Below are 20,031 nucleotides of genomic sequence, written 5' to 3' on the forward strand. Positions count from 1 at the left end.
GGGAACGAGAACGTCTCACTCTTTCTCTGCTCACGGATCTAGAGCGAGAATCTCGTCTAGATCTCCACGATGAAGGCTCCCTTAAGACAGAGGTAAGTTCGTCTCTATTAGCATTGGCATCGTTTTCGAGCGTCGGCGAGCCCGGCCTCGCGGCCTTCTATCCAGACGGACACTGCCTTCCACGAACGTATCCGCCGAGGTTGCCAACTCTCTATTTTTCGTACTTTTAATAGGAGCCTTATCGTCCTTCGTACGTATTTTGAACGGCCTTACGGGCGAAACTAGGACCTGCATTCCATCCTCTGCTGCACCTTTCGCCGCCAACGTCGATTTACCAGAGGTATCGCAGTTTTTGCGATCCGAACTGGCAACTCGGCCTCGGCCGCTAGCTCGCCGCCGTCACCTCTCTCGCTTGTTCGGACTCTTGCGAACGGCTTCGTCTGCCAACCTTGTGCTTAATAGCCACTGATTTTCCGACCTTCTTGCTGACTTGGAAATGACAGTCTTGGTCCGAAGAAGAGGAAGAATTGATTCTTCTCCTCTTGGCCCGAGGATCCGCCAGGAACTCCCGAATCCTCCTCCAACGCTTGACTGGCGCTCACCGTGACGTTATCGGACTTAGCGATGACGCCGAACTAGAGGAAGAAGACGAAGAAGGCGAATCACACTTTTTCTTTTTGTCTCTCTTATTCATTCTCTCCTCTATATCCTGTAATTTCTGCATTACAGTTTGCATTGACGGGTCAGAAGGCGTATTAGCGTCTGGGTGCAGCGAAAAGGCCGAGAATCGGTCTGTGACGTCATCACGCCTGCCATCTCAGAGTGTGACGTATGTGTGACGTCATCCCTCTCGTAGGGAGAGACTGAGAGGTTTCTGCTGGCAACCGCACGTTTGCTGCCAAACTACCTCCCACGTTCTGCATCGCTGTAAATACTGAGTGGGATGGTGAAGCCGCGGCATTAATTCCCATAAATTGCAAGCCCGGGGGATGAGGAACATTCAGCGCTGCCGGACCCTGCTGGAACCGTGACGTCATATAATGCGCAAGCAGACCATCCAAGGTTGGTACGCCTGGTAGGCCTAGCGCTGACCACGTACCATCTAACCTATGCGCTTGAGTAGCAGGTTGAGCCTGGAACAAAGATGGCGGATCTCCCCCTCTACTTGCTGGGAACAAAGGAGAGTGCAAATTATTCATAAAATTACCCAAGGCCCCTCCTGACGTTTCCGATACAGAACCGCTAGGAGAAACCGAAGGGGTATGAGACAATTCAAAAGCAGGTGGAGAAACATATGGAGCAGCCTGGTTTATTACCGATACAAAAGAAGCCGGTAAGGTTTGGTCATCCAAAGATGGCGTCACCCCCTTCCTTTTTGTATTGGCTTTTCCCATAGAACTTCTTCCACTGTTCCACCTCTTATCTTAAAGGCGGTAGGAAAATAACTGATGGGTCACAGGTAGCCGTGGGCATTCTGGGTATACATGCCCCGTGACCTGGTATAGATGCCATTAGTCCCTGGATCTCACAAGTGTAATTTTAATTCTACCGGTTTCCAGCTTGGCGCTAGTAAATCCTAATGTTAAGACCGAAGGTTTGTTTCGTGTATGAACAACTATTGTTTCACTTACAATAGAATTGTACTTAAAAGATATTTCCCTGAGTGATGCGCATTCCTAAATGAATGTTTACACAACCTTCAGTACATATATGTATTGTATTTATGGTTGTAGTAGTCCTACTGAGTGTTTGGTGGATACAAAAACTGATATTAAATGAATCAAGGAATTCTATGAAAAGAATCTGTTCTTCAGATTGGTCGTGTTGCAAACCTTAAAATCTTTATTGAAACGTTTAATTACCTTTATGTTAGCTAAAAGCCAATATATAGAGGTAAAAATAAAGCGTAAAATAATGTTCATTAATAATTCTTCAAGTTATGTATTCCTGAAAATACTTCACATATAATGGAATCACTTTCCATTCGACAAATATTCAGAGGAATAATGTCTGTATACCAAATTTAGTGAAATTTTAATACTACCACCTCTGACTGACATATATCCCAATTGTCTACTTTTTGCCATAAAATCTAAAGTAATAATTCTAAAATTAAGATTTTTATATTCCCACAGAGTAACTTCAACGACACTAATAAAACCAAAAAAGAATCTGTACTAAGCAGGTTTTGCTAGCTAAATTACTTTACTAGCTAATCTAAACCACCTTAGCCACTGAATCCTTATAAACATACTTGACATAACTCACCAAACTATGATGGCATCCTACTGCTTTTTCTAGCTATAATACATATCAACATTCCTGGTTCCTACAGCACAGGACATAATCTCCTACACATACATAGCACAGTAATGCAGTCATCTGCTTGCTTCTGTGATCTGATAGAAAGGTGATGCTTAAAAGCCACTAACTGAGGTCACACCTGCACCTAGTGTGATTTCATTAACATTCTTCTGGGTTAAAGAACCCAAAATACTTATATTTTATAGTTAATATACAATTGTAAGCAGTTTTTAAGCCCACGAGCTATTCCTATCGGCATCACGAGAGAAAAAAGTTTCTTGGCAAAGACCCTTACCACAGGAATGGTCTTGTCATTTATTTCAGACCGTTCATTAAAATTATAAGTTGTTGCTGACGCCTTCAAAACAGCAGCCGTGATGACATCCGTTTCAACCTCTTCTTCAGTTCGTGCATTGACTGTGACATGCACTCCTCTAAAAAATTTATTTACATCGTTGAGATGACGGGCACATGTGCCTTTTCTAAGAGTTGGTGCGCCTTCGCCTTGCTGAAAAAGGAAGACATGTTAGTATGAATTATAGATATCTCAAAATACATGTTAGACAAAAGTGGAGACAATATATATCTAGCTTTGGCATATCTGAGCATACCACCCAATTATGTTTTGCAAAAGTTAACAACAAAGCAAATAATACTGATTCTTGGAAACAACCATGGAGAACTTCACCCTTATTGCCTAATTCTTCACTTTTCCCAGCAATCCAGCTGGAAAATATACCATTTGTAAGGCAGACAATGATTTATAGGTATATCCTGATGTAGAGACCAATCCGTGCCAAGGAGTCGATTCTGTCTGCTTAGTTTGTTGGCCACTACATTTCTCTTGCTCAGAATGTATCTGGCTATGAGCTCCACAGAGTTGTCAATGGCCCACTGATGTATCTCTACTGTCAATGAGTGGAGTTGGCAAGACACTACCCCTCCCTGTTTGTTGTCATAGGCTACCACTGTGGTGTTGTCTGACATCAGCACAACTGAATGTCCCTCTACCTTCTCCCAGAACTCCTTGAGTCCCAGAAAGGCTGCTTTTAGCTCCAAGATGTTGATGTGAAGCTTCCTATCTTTGGCACCCCAACACCCGAAGCCAGAAGGTCCTCAAGATAAGCACCCCAACCATCGATGGACACATCCGAAAACAGGAGATGATCTGGGTGGGGAGAAAGTAGAGGGACTCCTATTGTAAGCTACTGTTAATCGAACCACCAACACAGGTCTCTCCTCACCTGATCTGAAAGTGGGACTTGCTATTAAGGGGAATTGCCCTCTGGGGACCAGAACTCCTTCAAGCTTCATTGAAGAGAATGTAGGTGGAGACGACCGAGAGGGACCAGCTTTTCTAGGGATGTCAATCTAGCAGAACCTGCCACTGGTGAACTGGTTGTTCAGGTTATGATAGGAAGGACCGTGCCACCATCCTTACTTCTTTAACCTCTGGTCCAGCAGGAAAACCCTCAACACTACTGTGTCTATTGGCATGCCCAGATACAGAATCCTCTGGTTGGGAACCAGACTGAACTTCTCCAGGTTTACCACAATACCCAGGCTCTTGCAAAACCAGAGTAGGTGATCCTTGTCTTGAAGTAGCTTCTCTCTGGAACTTGATAAGACCAGCCAGTCTTTGAGGTATCTCAGCAGACGAATCCGTTGACCATGAGCCCACTTTGAGACTAGGGCAAAGACCCTTGTGAATACCTGTGGGGCTGTAGTCAAGCCAAAGCAAAGGACCTTAAACTGGAAGATCTGCTCTCCGGAGCTGAAGCGAAGGAAAGGAACTCCTGGATGAAAGGTGAATTGGGTCCTGGAAGTTTGCATCCTTCAAGTCTATGGACAGCATAAAGTCATTCTCCCTTATTGCTGCCAGAGCCGTCTGGGACGACTCCATCCCGAACCTCAGCTTCCTGATGAATAGGTTCAGTGTGGAAAGATCTATCACTGGCCTCCAATCACCTGTGGCTTTTGGAACCAGGAAGACAGGACAGCACAACCCTGGTGAAGGATGATGTACATCCACTGTGCCCTTGTTCATCACCTTCAAAACTTTGCCTCGAAGAGCTAGGAATTTCAAAGAACCCTGAGTGTAAGTCAGGTGGAGGAGGGGTTTGTCTGGGAGTGGGAGGAAAGTTGAAAGGTAAAAGATATCCGACCCGAAGGCCATCTACTACCCACTTCTCTGCTCCGTATAATTGTCATTTGGCCTAATGGACTCCCAGGCATCCCCCTAACCGTGGCACTGGGAAGGGAGAGGCACCCTCTCTATAGACGAACCCCTCTGCCCCTGCCTCTGTTGCTCCTACCTGGCTTGTAGGGGTGAGACCAAAAGGGGCATTATTGTTGTCTTGACCCAGAAGCTGTCGAAGGCTGAGCTGTCCTTACAGAAGACGCACGCTTGGTTTGCTTCCTGGGTGGAAACCGTCTAGCTTGCTGCTGAGGAGGAGGAGGTGGACGAGAATGAACCACCGACTTTGATACTGCCTGCTGGACTAGTCTATCCTTAGTGTCAGCCCGCTTACGGTTGATCGCATCCTCTAACTGCGTTCTTGGGAACAGAAACTGCAACTCTAGGAGGTCCCCATTATGGAGAGCTGACAATGACTCCTAATCTCCCGCACTCGCTACCTTTGATAAGAGTAGATTACTCCACAAAGTACCACTGAGGTGGCCTAGGTGAGTCTGATAAAGGAGGCAGAGCTAACAGACCCACTTTTGAAGTGGCACGAAGCTATCTTAGCTACTGAAGTGGACCATAAGATGGAGGAAACAGCAGACTCCATAGCGGAAGCCTCCTAGGAGGAATATGACAGACACTCGGACTTTATTTGTTCCAGACTTAGCCCAAGCTTAAGGCAAATCACATCAGGATTAAGGTGGCGTAGCATCAGCTGAACAACGTTGGTGGAATAATATTTCTTATAAGGCAGGAAAGGAGAGACTGAAATCAGGTCATTAATATGCTTCAAAATAGACGGCGCATGTCCCGAAAGTGGGAATGGGAATCCGGCTTTGGGCTGAGCAAAGCTTCTATGCCAGTAGGGGTCATCGAAGATTGAGCTTACGTCCTCCCTTCCAGGTTGCTGAACTCATGGATGAGATCAACAACCTCTGGAAAAGATGACAAACTCATTGCTCTACCCTTCCTCTGACTCCAGCAAAGGAGGACGATGACGTGAGGAGGAAGGTCTAGAAAGAACCTCGTCCTTTTCTAAAGCCACTGGAGAGGTCTTCCTATAGAGCTGGGCATCACGTTTCTCACTGGAAGAAATGGTATCCAAAGGACTGAAACCTCTGAGCCAGTGTGCTGAAGAACATAACCCACTGAAGAACATAACCAGAAGATGCATCACAAACACAGTCTTGAGGAAAACTATGAACATGATTGTTAGATGTACCACATACACGTCTGTGCAAAGACTCATGTACCCGGTCCTGAGGTAGGCCTAGGGACTCTCAAACCCTGCCATTTTGTTGAACTCCAAATCTGAAACAAAGGAATTTGAAAATAGGAAAGTAAGCTAGCACTAGTTACAATGTTTGTAACCTTACCTGGTAAGAGAGCTACTGAAGGTTGTTACAGCCTCTGGCAAAAGAAAATACCAAAGAACAAGAAAGTAGCAGGGCCCTCTCTCCCTGAAAGGGCACTATCCCCTTGGGAAACAGGCCAGCATTCTCAAAACACAAGCAATGACGAAGCAGAGGAAAAAGCACACCTACTGCAATTTGCATCTGTCCCAAGGAAGGTCAACATGGGAAACAAGGAAGACTGTTTAAAAATGTTGACGTCACAGAACTTCTGGGCTGAATAAATATGAAACAAAGCACAGGCTTCGATGAAAAAAACCGGCTTAGGGAGGAGAGCAAAGCAAAAGACGACTCTTCAAGGCGGTAGAAGAAAGACTGGTGCGTCACGAGGTTCCAAGCCTGGTCAGTGACCAACATCCACCTTGTATACACGAGTTGCCAGATGCCACAGATTCCTTGCTTTACAATCTTTGATTGTTTTTAACTGGTTTTCAACTGGCACTAGAGGATTATACTTGTTAAGACCGAAGGTTTGTTCCGCGTATGAACTAAACCTACTAAGTACAGTACGTAGTAGCAAACCTGATCAAAGGGTAAAATAAGGTATATGCCAGAGTTTGTATGAAGTGAGTGAAGTACATAAAGTAAAGGGTAAAATAAGGTATATGCCACAGTTTGTATGAAGTGAGTGAAGTATGATATTGTTATTGTACAATAAAGTTTCATACATACTTACCTGGCAGATATATACTTAGCTATAGACTCCGTCGTCCCCGATAGAAATTCGAATTTCGCGGCACACGCCACAGGTAGGTAGGTCAGGTGATCTACCGGCCTGCCGCTGGGTGGCAGGAATAGGAACTATTACCTTCTAAGGACAGATTTTTCTCTTCCACCTGTCTCCTGAGGGGAGGCTGGGTGGGCCATTCAATCGTATATATCTGCCAGGTAAGTATGTATGAAACTTTATTGTACAATAACAATATCATTTTCATACATTCAACTTCCCTGTCAGATATATACTTAGCTGATTGGCACCTTTGGCGGTGGGTAAGAGACAGCTAATTACTGATTAGACAGGTAAACAACATACGTTGTAGGTAATAGATAAATAAAACCTTGGTTCCTATGTGTTTAGACGAAGGGTTGACTTCCTAGCTATTGCTAGGGGTCTGCTTCGTCTCAAGAGCCTCAGCGAGGATGTGACCTATGGCTAAGAGTTCTTGTAGATCTGTCAATGGGGTCTTATCCACTTACTCGACAGAATCTAATGGTCATTGTCAATGGGGTCTTATCACTTACATGACAATACACCTATGCCTAGGGGGCATAATTAAGGAGCACAACACCGATCCCGATCACCTGATCCTAACACGAGGGTTTGTGCTTAGTTTGAAAAGAGCTATCCCCAAACTCCTTTCAACAAACAAACCAAAAAAAAAAAACACTATGTTAACATAAAAATTAACTCACTTAGTTAAGGATCAGTGTCGGCTCCCTATCCAGCAACATATCCGTAGACACGTAAAACCAAGAGAGAAGGATCTCTCGTAGGTCAACTTGACCTCCTTCGTGCAAAGGGAAGTCAACCCAGAGTTGCATCTCCCTTAAGTTACAGCTAATATGTCCTTCACGACATATGTAACGAACAAGAATTCATAAAAGCTCGCACTTCAACGCGCTTTTAATTCTCAGCTGTTTGAAGGAATCATCAAGTCATTCATGAAGTGCTTTAGCGATCACACTTATTTCAAAGAAGACCAGGGCTTCCTTTGAAATGGATCTTTTCTGGATGAAGCACCTAGAGCCTGGCTTGCTCCTGGGTGGCGCCTCGAGTCTGGTTGGAGCCCTCGAGCCTGGCTGGAGCCTCGAGCCTGGCTGGCGCCTCGCGCACCTGCCTGACACCTTGGTTGGCCGCCTAGCTCCTGGAAGGCGCTTTTTTGCCTGACTCATGGCTGGCGCCTCGCGCTGGAAAGTAGCTTTGCGCCTGGCTCCAGACTGGCACTATTTGGCGTCTGGCCCCTGGCTGACTCCTCTCCACTTGCTGGAGCTTCGAGCTTGGTAGAGTCCCGAGGATGTCTGGCGATGCCCACATCAGACACTCTTATCTGTCTGACTTGTTCGCCTCCAGCGCATTCTGCGCTAGGTTGGAGGCCCCTCTTTCTCTTCATCAGACAATGGACAGTGTTCCTTGAAACTGTTCTTGCCTCTGGCGTTTTTTACGCCTGTTTGGCATTTGGCGCCTGGTTGGCGCTACATTGTCCAAAAGTCCTGAAACTCCACAATGGTTTATCAGGAGATTGGAGAAGGGTGGAAGAAATTCTTCCACTTTGAGCTTCTGGCCTCTCCGGCAAGGGAAGGTGATTGTAGTAAACTACATCCATTAGACGATAGGACATCTACAGTACGAGAGATAAGAGTCTTCCTCCGAGGAGGATCCTTCTTGAATCCTTCCGTTGCTAACGAGATCTCTTTCTTACTTGCTGATGAAGTTCCTCGTTGCAGAATCTTCCCTATCCTTGTCCGAAGGAAGGGAAGGGGCTTGGAAGTCGAAGGAGACTCCGAGCTGAAATTGGGAGGACTCCGATTTCTAGCTCTTTACTGTATCTCTCTGAATACTTCTGGGAAGCATTTCGAACCCTCATCGCATCCCAAAGACTTTGTAGGCAAAACGTTTAAAACCATCTCTTCTTATGTAGGTGAAAACGTAAGTACCCTGCTGCTGGGCAACGAAACTTCTATCTGAAATCGTTGAGTCAGGAATAGGGTTTTAGTTCTCTTGCCAGACATACTATGCTGGCAAGAAAACCCATTGCCGAGTCTCCATTAAATCTGATGCGAAATTCCAATGCACAAAAAATTCACCTGTCTTCTTGGTAGTTAAGGGCCAAGAGAAAACAAAGAATTCCCTCATAAAATTTCTCAAAGAAGTTTGATGAGGAGCAGTTCCATCTTGTCGGAACACGGAATCTGAAAGCCACAAAAGATCCCATTCGAAGTACATGATATCCTACTATTGTCGTATTGAGGTATCGTATCAGATCCTGAAGATCTTAATCCTCTGCTATCTCTAATTCTCCTTGTATAGACAGAGTATAGCCTTTTACTGTGCTCTTTGATAGCAGATATATATAGTTGATTCTTCCCTCTGAAAAGGAAGAAAAAACCTTATGTGGTTCACAGAGGTATCGGAAGAGGACAGTTTCCTCTTCCATCAAACACGATCGCAGCAATTCTATGTCCTGGCTATGACTATTGTCATTCACCTTTAAAATCCTCTCATTCATGTCCACTTCTGGTCAGTCTGCACGAAGACTGACTCAGAGTGGAGAGGTTGTTAAGGTCCATTTGTAATAGATGCTTATAGAATATTAGTCAGACTGGTCTGATGGAAAAGACTTCCAAACATGCTTGTGAGGAAGAACGTGAACCTCTGTGGAATTCCAACCTCTAAGGCCAAAATGAGGCATAAAGTATTATCCTCTCTTTCTTTGACGCCCTTTATCTTAAATTCTGTAAAGCATTTATATTTAGGGAAAAAAAAAACTAAAGTTTATTCCCCTTTCTATAAAATAAAGATGGTGTATATTGCTACTTCTCTTGGTTCAAGGAAAAGGAAGCAGTCTACAGGAAGCCTGTTCGTCATTCTACCTGCTAAAAGATCTATGAAGAAGACTTTCCGTAGGTTCTCACAACTCTTTGCAATAAATGTTCGACATATGATAACAGTTATTATCGTTGATCGAGAAGGTTCTCACGGACATGCAAAATCTTGCATCGAACCTCTTTTTCCAAATATGTTCTCTTTGTTAACGCGAACAGGAGCGAAAAAAAGAGATTCTCAATGCTCTTTGCGATATGAGAGAGTCGTGGAATTGGCCTAAGTGATTAAATGGGTAACAAAATCAGGAACAAATCTTGCCGTTACCGAGCGTGCTGTCTGAGAGGCTACTGGACTCTTATGTTAATAACTCGCTAAAAACGAGAAAATATCTTGGATGGTGCTCTTGGCTCATTGCGCCAGGCTGGCGCTTCTAGCGCATTGCGCCAGGTTGGCGCTTCAGACCGGCGCTTTCTTCTCATACTCTTTATGTTATGTGCCAGAACATCTGTGCCTTTATGGTACCCGACATCCTTACACATGTTAATTCCGTTCTTAGTAGGAAAAAACTCTTATATACGTAGTATATTCTATTCAGGGAAACCATTTCTGCCACGAAGAGAATGTTTCCCATTCCACTCATCCATCTTCTCTTGAGCAATATCTGATTCTAAAAAAGGTTGTGTGCGTTTCTCGAAAGACTTGACCATAAAAGTGAATTCTCTACTACATCCATCTTCTCACTAAGCATGTATTCTAATAAGCCATGCTTTCGTAAGCATAGAGCATTATATAATATAATGTTCTGCTGTGTTAGAATCCTTTAATAATGTTCCCTACGGTAAACAGCATTGAAAGGTTATAATATCTTTCTTATTGAAAGCTTCTTAGCAAAAGGCAGACAATATTTTATATAGTTAGCTTAACTATCCCCTCCATTCGAGACTAAGTCCATGATTGTAGGGGGAATATACGGTTAACCATTCTATCCCATTGGAGAGAGAGATGCAACCGACTGCTAATGACCGAGACCTGGATGGTACTGTATTGGCCTTACGCTTACAATGACAGCCCGGCCGTCTCGCTCGCTGCCTGGCTGCATTCATCGTAGAGTTGACCAGTTACTTCATTTAATGAAGGAATATAATAAAATTATTCCCGAGCCTAAGGAAGCTCTCAATATGCCAATTTAAGCCAAACAACCTCTGTTAAATACCGAAGCTGAGTAGGTATTGTCGTAACAAACTTTTTAAGCGAAGTCCTTACCAGGAAAATCCTGTAAGGATATAGCTAATTTCGTAGCGAACCACAAAGGCAACTATGGTATGCGTATATGACTTGTCATTCAGCAGTCGTATGCAGCAAGTCTTCCTTCTACATTCTTTCCTCTCCGATGCGGAGAGAGAATGGAAATTTTGCCCTCTCCGTTCTTTTCGTCAATAACACGAATTAGCATTAGTCGAAAGAGATCGCAATGAAAACTCTCGGATCGAAAAGAATCCCTCAAATTTCTTATTCTTCTTGAGATAAGGCCGTATCTACGCCTCTATTATCTGGAAGAGCCTCTAATCAATGAATGAAGCTCGTACGAACCTTGTTGTTCAATTTGCAAACGATTGCCACTCTTTCTGTAAATGGTTGGTTGCATTATTTTAGAAGGAGGAAGATTTTAATATCGTCTTATTAGTAATGAACTAATTTTTTTCAATAAAAAATGGTCGCTAAGGTCTTATAAAAAAAAAACTGAGAGACCTGCTCCCTTATTGGCTTCCAATTCCGATCTATCTTCCATTTCCTGTCCATCAAGTTGGGAGAAGAATGAGCAACCGGAGGAGAGCGCCTCCTTCCGTAAGGTAAGGGTCTTTTAGCAGTACCGCTTCTAACCTGACAAGGCTAAGGCCGCCTGTGCGACATCTTGAGTCCCCCGCCAGGAAAAAAAAAAAAACCGATCTTGCTCTTGCCATTACTTGCATTAAGACTATACCTGAGAAGGGCGACGGACGGCCGCCTGTGCAACAACTCCCGTCCTTATCAGGAGAAATCCTCGAATGTCTTTCACCTTACGCAGAATCAGGATCTAACTCCATATACGATGAAGATCCTGGTTTATAGCTTCAGGCGCTTAGCGCCTCATCTCAGGCGCTTTGCTCCTCGTTTCAGGCGCTTGAGGCTTTCAGGCGCTTTGCGCCTCATCTGAGGCGCTTCAGAAGCCTTGCGCATCGTTTCAGGCGCGTCCAGGCGCTTTGCACCTCATTTCAAGGCGCCTCTGAGCGCTTTTAGCCTTGTTTCAGGTGCTGCTTTTTTTTTTTCGCCATCGTTTCAGGCGCTTCAGGCACTCCGAGCCTGTTTTCAGGAGCTTCAGGGCGATTTGCGACTCCTTTGAGGACCCTCCGACGCTTTTTCGCCTCTCTTCAGGCTCTTCAGGCGCTTTGCGCCTCGATTCAGGCTCTTTAGGCGCTTTGAGCCTCATTTCAGGCTCTTTAGGCGCTTTGAGCCTCATTTCAGGCTCTTTAGGCGCTTTGCGCCTCATTTCAGCCTCTTCAGGCGCTTTGCGCCTCATTTCAGGCTCTTCAGACGCTTTGCGCCTCGTTCCAGGCTCTTCAGGCGCCTCGAGCCTTGTTTCAGGCGCTTCATGTCCGAGGAGCTAGAAGCTTAAAAATTATATATGTATGTTTAATCATTAACCGAGATCCATAATTCATTCGATCAACATATATTCTTTAATATCTAATTCGTTCTTCTCAGAATAGATATATTTTTCATATAAATGTACCGATGAGGAATTTGTTGAAATAACTCTTTCAAACCCCATGGGATAGAGCCTCCGTCTATTTGTACGGGGGACGAAAACAGGATAGGGCAATGCCTCTACCGCAACTGTTATCGAAAGATATCTCTCTGAGGTTCCGATATCTACGACGAGATTATCTTGCATCTTCATTGAATCTACGCCGTTGAAACTTTCTTCTCCTTATCCGTCAACGACGGCTATAATAATAAGGGAAACCATTACATTAGGACGCCTTCCAATGGCGAACTTGGCAGTCTGGGACGTTCTACAGAACCTGCCGAGGGGCCGCCTGATCGGTGGGGATTCTCCTGAAACCCCCTGCGGTTGTCGACATTCCTTCTCCTCTGGGCTTGTGAGCTTGGAAGAGGTCTAGACCTGGGAGCGAGACAGAGCCGATCAGACGCACCCTCCATTGCAATGGGGGAACACTATATTCACTTCTTACCTTTTAAAAGCTTGCATTTGAGCTATCCATTTATCTTCAATTTGCATATATAAATTTGTAGTTTCTGAGGAGTAAGAAAGGTGATGAGGATGCAACAACTACCTAATACTGCTAATACTCTAACTGCTCGTTAGCACAAACGCTATTAAAGCTTATAAAGTAAGCGAATCTAGTTATATGCTTTTCTGACTTCCTAAAGTAGGAAATTAGAGTTTAATATTTCCTTAATAAAGTTGTAACCTTTATTACATGTAATAATGAATAAATATTAATAATTCTCTTTATGGCAAAAACTATGTGAGTGTCTACCGATGATTTCGGTAAGTTTTCAACTTAGTATTTTTCTTCACGAAATTTCGAAGCGAAATTCATTAAAAAGTTAATAAAAAGCGTATGCCGAACCAAAGACCCAGTACTTCCCTGCAAAAGACAGCCCAGAAGATCGATGGCGATGAAACACGAAAATCAAATCAGGAGGAACCGTAAACGTATGTTTACAGTCCAAACGATAGAGAAAAATCTGTCCTTAGAAGGTAATAGTTCCTATTCCTGCCACCCAGCGGCAGGCCGGTAGATCACCTGACCTACCTACCTGTGGCGTGTGCCGCGAAATTCGAATTTCTATCGGGGACGACGGAGTCTATAGCTAAGTATATATCTGACAGGGAAGTTGAATGTATGAAAACATAAAGTAAAGAGATAACACAATCTAGCCATTCTGTACTTCTTCATCTATCAATAGTCCAGGAAAAAAAAAACTTACCCAGTTTATAAGTACTACTTTTGGGCGTGTAGTATTAGGGTCAGTGACTTTTACAACAGCATACATAACCTTGCTGCTGTTTAAATCTTCTGCCAGTTCTTCAATTCCATCTTCTGTAAATACAAACAGTATTTGGTAAAACATTGTAAAGCAAACACTTCCTACCTTTCTTTGGTTCATTATTCTACATTATTGCTATAGCACAAACAATCTTTAGGTCCCATATATGACCTGAGTAAATGAATTGTGCATGTATCCACCTTACCAATAAAAGAAATAGCTCCTTTCTACTGCATTGCTCTATCAATAAAAAGAATAAAGTGATTTGTTATAAGACTAGGACAATAATACATAATTTCTGAATCAATTCTTCATAGTGTTACTTCAGTGAACTGCATACTATCTTTCCCTCATCAGTAAACTACATAAGGGTAACTGATATTAGCAATGCAAACAAATTAATTGCATGATTTTCACACACAAAAAAAAACAATACTTCACTCTTTCAATACTGCAATTGCTCAAAAAGACACCACTGCACTAATATGTCTACTAGCTATTCTCTTTCCCAATATGTATCTACTGTATACTCAAGCACTAGCAATAACTAAAGTGGCTTCCATTACTCCGGCAATATGGCTTAAGCCTCATTACAACTCGAAGCTAATTTAAAAGAATAGTACTAGTAGGACACACAAATTTCTTACCTCCTGTGCCGACAACCTTCAGTACATTACTCTGCCCCTCATAACCAAACAATGCCCTAGGGAAAAGGGAAAATTAGTCAGCATTTCAAGACTCTGGGGAGAACAGATAATCCCAAATTCATAGTATCCCTTCTAAATGTTGCTTTGTTTTAACAACCACTATAATGTAAATTACTTATGAAAATAATTGGCAATCTTACATGCCCTACAATACTACATGGATCTTTCCTAGAAAGTTACCCTCACAGGTTTTTTAACCTGGTATGTATCCACCTTTGCGGCATGTTTAGTACAAGCCTGTTGAGGATTACTGTAAAAACACCAAAAGACTGTAGATACATAAAGATAATGCCCCCAAAAATATTAGTCCAGATAATGACACAAAAATCTTTGAGGGTAACTACCTAAGAGAGACCCTGCTAAATTATGCTTATGTACCATACACTTATGCCTTGTTCCTGGATAGGGAAATGCATCCTAAAGCAAATTTAGGTTACCTTTCAATTAGGTCTCTCTCGAAATAAGATAAACTTTTTATCTATCCCTGTACAGTATATTCATTTAGTGCAAAAAAGTAGTTTTATCCACTGTATTTACAGCACCAAAAAAAATTCTTTAATTGTACACTTTTAAGCATCGTCATGCTGCAAAACCCTGTACATCTGTCCATAACTTATAAGTAGTACTGTACATGCATGCGAACTGAGATACCACAAAATGCATCTTTTCCCAAAACCAAAGAAGACACTGGATCACTTACCTAGTTTTTAAGGTTAGTGTGTGTCACAAACATATGAGTCAAAACTTACTAGTATTTAAAAATTACTGATGTTATTTGACTTCTCAGGCAATATCAAGAAGGAAAAAGGCCAGTATAGTGTGCAGACATGAGAAATGCAAATGCTGGTAAAATTTTGAGGCCCCCTTAGTACTGCTTTCCACAGCATCTACCAAAATGTAGCAATGATTGCTAGATGGTAGAATATAAAATGGCATGGAATGCTCTACTAATTCAATAGCCTAAGTACCTATATTGTACAATCATTCAAAGGGAAGTCATACACTTGTTTAACAACTACTCAACTCCATCATTAATCCCAGTGCGGACCGAAGTCTTAGGGTACCAACGCAAACAACGAAGTCAATAAATACTGATGATGAAAGATACTGTACTTACAGTGTTGATTGCCCAAAACTACCACACACTTCACAACACTGTATAACAGCACAAAATGTAATGCACAACATTACATAATTAAACCATTTCAATCACAATGAAGTGGTTTCAAGGTACTGTACTGATCAAAACTAAATTTACATACTACTGTATCTAAAGAACTATAGTGCTACAGTAACCTCAGGTCTGACAGCCATCAACACAACAAGCAGAAATAATTTCCTGCAGTTACTCTATAAGGATGACTAACACGGCTGAAATGTGTTCTAATCCAATGACACACACAAAAGAAGTTCAAAGACATTTCTAATCCAATGACACACATGAAAGTTCAGAAACACTTTCAAGGTAGAAATACAACTAAGGTACAGTACACTGGAATGTTGTTTGGGATTATATAAACAGTAGTAGTCTTAAGGATTATAACACAATATAACGGGAATACAATACTTCAGTAAAGTGCTGTATCAATATTTTATAGTACCAGTATAATAAGAAAATATAAACAGTACAAAACTACTTCCAATCTGTCTTACTTCAATGGCAGATATTTATCTGTAGCGAGACTACTATTCAGTCTATAAAATTTTGATAAAACAAGAAAAATATACCTCACAATACATCTAAATTCTGTCTGCATCCTCCCCCTTAATCATTACTGGATACATTGAGGAAAAAAAAAAAAACCCATTGTTGGAGCATTCACTCCTTCTCCAGCTGAATAAGGCTCTGTCTCCTACTACTCCTCTCCGTTTTGTCTTCTTCCACCTACCCTTCCAACTTATTTTAATATTTACCTTGTTACAATTTAAACCCCTCACAGATGATTTAAAGCCTTGCAGTTATGCGTTACAAAAACTTCGTTTTGTATGAGCCCCGTCGTCAAATATGTTTTATTGACCCCTTCTGTAAGGCCCTTACTGGATTGTAGCATTTCCTAATATTACAAGTGTAGCTACCCTTAAAATTCATTGATATCCTGATTAAAAAGTTGATATACAGGGCAGTTTACTATCAGATTGCATAGTGCGCCAATGGCTATCTGTAACTTTATATAACTAAGAACCTACAATTGTCAAAATCAACATGTGCAAAGCTCAACCATCTGCAAATGCCAAGGAGGAAAACACTAGTCACTGTACAAGTGATAAACAACCAAGACCATTTAGGCATATCAAATATCATATCTATGTATCAACATAAAAAATAAGAAGGGAATCTGGAGTACTTCCTGTAGCAGTAACACTCAAACTGCTCTAATACACCAACGAAGACACACTACCTTTTTTTTTTTTTACTAGAATCAAATAATAAACATTTTAATGTCCAGTAATTTCAAATGTCTTGCCTATTCTCGGTAAATAATCCCACTCACTGCAGAACACCATGACACCTAGTCATTGCAACAATCACTCCTATAGCAATGCTTGGTAATTCTACAGTACTATTCCGCGGCGGCCTAGACTATGGCAGTCGTGGTTTTCTATGCAGTTTTACCTCCTGAACAAGAATTTTAAGTAATATTTTTTCGGACGACTGTAATTAACCCCCGGGGGCCAGTACTAAACACGGCAAAATACATTGGACGCCCCAATCCCTGGTGGATTCTACAGAATAGTTCCGCATGGACTGCAAGGAACGTAACCACGGATACGACATCCACTAGGGATTGGAGCGTCCAATGTATTTCCCCGTGTTTAGGTAGTACTGGCCCCTGGGGGTTAATTACAGTCGTCCGAATAAATATTACTTAAAATTCTTGTTCAGGAGGTAAAACTGCATAGAAAAACGCAACTGCCATAGTCTATGCCGCCGCAGAATAGTACCCTAGATCTACCCAATTCTTTTCTACCAGGGAGACGGATTACTCTACTATAAGGTATCAATTCTACAAATATTTCAATCACCATTTGGGTATCTAAGTTGCATTTAAGGAAGAATCAGATTTACAATGTAATAAAAAAACTGTAAACTGACCATTAGTTATAATATCCCTTCATCTACTAACTAGGCTGGGCTAAGATAGTCAATAATCAAACATAGGCCTATAGAAAACCAAATCAGCAGGATGAAGACTGGGCTAATTTAAAACGTTATTGTAATAATTAAATGTAACGTTAAGACTAACGTAAAACTGGAGGAATTCGGTTAAATATAAATCTAAAAGGTCAGGAAACCAGGCCTAGAACAGAACAAAGCTATTTAGGCCTATAAATCACGGTCACTAAATCTGGCGGAAACTGAGTTGGGTTCAGACAGCAAAAATCGAATTTGGTCGACTTTTGCCAAAACCAAGTCAACTTCTAGATGCATATTTAAAACTAAAAAATTTATATAAACGATTCTTTTGGTGGGAGAGGCACTCATAAAATGCTGCATAGGCCTAGGCCTAGCAGATGCCGCTCTCTCTCTCTTCCTCTCCCGTCTGGGTTAGCCTACGGTTGGCTGCCCGACTATAAAGACAATGTCCGAGCAATTTTGACTTGACACCCACAAAGAAGGCCTCAACAAAGGCTTCCATACTACATACAACAGAGACAGCATGTTAGAAAAGTCAACAAGAGAAAGGAACGAAGAGAATTGAAAGAACAAAACCCTCGGCGGAGTTTATTGGTCTTTCCTCTTCATTCACTTTCGCGAGTAAAATCCTCAACCATTGACCCCCGGTCTTCTTATTACACGGCATCACAAACGTTTACTACTCACCAATCCGTCTTGGTTTTGTCGTTGAGGACATCGTTAAAGGCTGCTAGGAGAGCATTTCGATTTTTATCCAAATCGATGCTCATGGTGATATGCTAAGGGTAAAAAGAAATAAATGTTCCTACGGAGCTCGAACACACATCCCTGAACTGTCACTCGACGTCTCGACAACTGAAGCCATAAGGGCGTACATGTTATATCAAATTCTATGTAAACAATGCGGAAATGCCAATTGTTACTGAAAGTTTGAATATATGTTGCTTTTACATGGGTTTATTTCGTTGTCTCCTACTCACAAATAAGTCTGAAACACAGGAAATAACACCGGAAAGCTTCCCGGAAGACGCTTCTAGAATGGGAAGCTGCTAAGATAAAGTAGAGATAATTTAATCGAACGGGCGTCCTCCCCCTCGGGCTTTGGTGATATCCACCAAGGAATATGTCATAACCATTGTCTTGTCCTCAAAAAGTAAATCTGCGTATTCATAATAGCGATTTTACACTTAATATCTTTGAACGATACAGTCGATGACAAGCATGTTTTTTTAGGGTTATGAGGTAGACTCGGCGGCGCGCATTCAGCGATGGGAAACAGCTGTTTTCACGACGGACTCTGCTATATGTAGTACGCTCAAGGGTCATATTGCACATTGCATCCACAGATGCTGTCTTGCAACGTACCACTTTAACTGATTGTTGAGAATTTGATATGAGCAAACCAAATAAGGGATGTTTTAGGAAGTTGTGAGAATGGTTAGCCAAGTCAGTCGAGGAGTAAGGATGTAAAAACAGCTTGACCTGGTAGGTCACGTTGAGTTACGAGAGAGGCAGGTGAACAGGTGCACCAGGTACTGAGAATGACTGTTATGGTAATGAGACATTTGAAAACAAAATCTGCCCACATAAAGTTTTAAATTCATATTCAAGTGGTCCTTTAATTTAATAAGTTTCAGGAAAATAACGTGGATATATATATATATATATATAGATATATATATATATCTATATATAATTATATATATAATATATATATGATATATATCATATATATGCATCAAGAGATGTTCATAGATCGATGTACATTTACATCTTGCCCACTTAATAACGATGGAATAGATGAATCTTCGATGTTATAATTTAAAATGTAAAATAAAACGATAAAGCAGCAGCATATAAAGCTCTAAAGTCTCGTTTTCTTTACGCAGAACTCGTACGTCGAAGAGTAATTATTTCCAGTCTCAAAGTAGATTATATTCATCCAAACCATCGCTCCTCTTTTACTTCAGCAATGCAAGTATACTTCGATGCCTTTGACTTCTGCTTTTACTTCCTCCTAAAAGGTATTACGGGATGTAGTCTATACACTTCAGCCGTTGCAGGATGTCAAGCATCCTGTTGCCGACGCAGTCACTATCACAGCCTACACTTTCATATTGCCTTATTCTTCAGGGCTTATACTTCAGTATATAAATTATTTCTCTCTCTCTCTCTCTCTCTCTCCTCTCTCTCTTTCTCGCTCTCTCTCTCTCTCTCTCTCTCTCTCTCTCTCTCTCTCTCTCTCACACACACACTACGTATATATATATATATATATATATATATATATATATATATATATATATATATATATATATATATATGCATGTGTGGCGTGCATACCTGTAATCACTTATCTTCCCCTTCCACTATCATTTTTTTTTTATTTCCTAAAGTTCAGCACAACCTCAGTTGTAACAATATTTTTTCTATCAACTTTTCCTTTTCATTAAATGCTCTTGACATGGAAGAATAGTTAACAATATATATATATATATATATATCATCATATATATATATATATATTATATATATATATATATATATATATATATATATATATATACTGCTTATGTACTATATATCATTTATGCTTTACTTATCACATACGATAGTTTCAAAGGCATCTCAAGATGGCTCACTCAAACCGGCAAATTATATATGCATCCGAATTGGTGGGCACAGCT

The 20,031-nt window shown here is 41.5% G+C and overlaps 1 protein-coding gene across 1 annotated transcript in view; it reads right to left on the minus strand.

The window, feature by feature from the left end:
- The window catches only part of LOC135201807 (drebrin-like protein), a 163,386-nt gene extending 145,118 nt beyond the window's left edge, over positions 1-18,268 (minus strand). Inside the window, 4 exon segments of the mRNA XM_064231075.1 lie at positions 2,600-2,812; positions 13,442-13,554; positions 14,149-14,204; positions 18,032-18,268. Of these exon segments, the coding sequence (XP_064087145.1) occupies positions 2,600-2,812; positions 13,442-13,554; positions 14,149-14,204; positions 18,032-18,114 (465 nt within the window). The 5' untranslated portion in view covers positions 18,115-18,268.
- Positions 18,269-20,031: the final 1,763 nt, after the last annotated feature.

Source organism: Macrobrachium nipponense, chromosome 28 (genome assembly GCF_015104395.2).
Source record: "Macrobrachium nipponense isolate FS-2020 chromosome 28, ASM1510439v2, whole genome shotgun sequence".
Classification (NCBI taxonomy): domain Eukaryota; kingdom Metazoa; phylum Arthropoda; class Malacostraca; order Decapoda; family Palaemonidae; genus Macrobrachium; species Macrobrachium nipponense.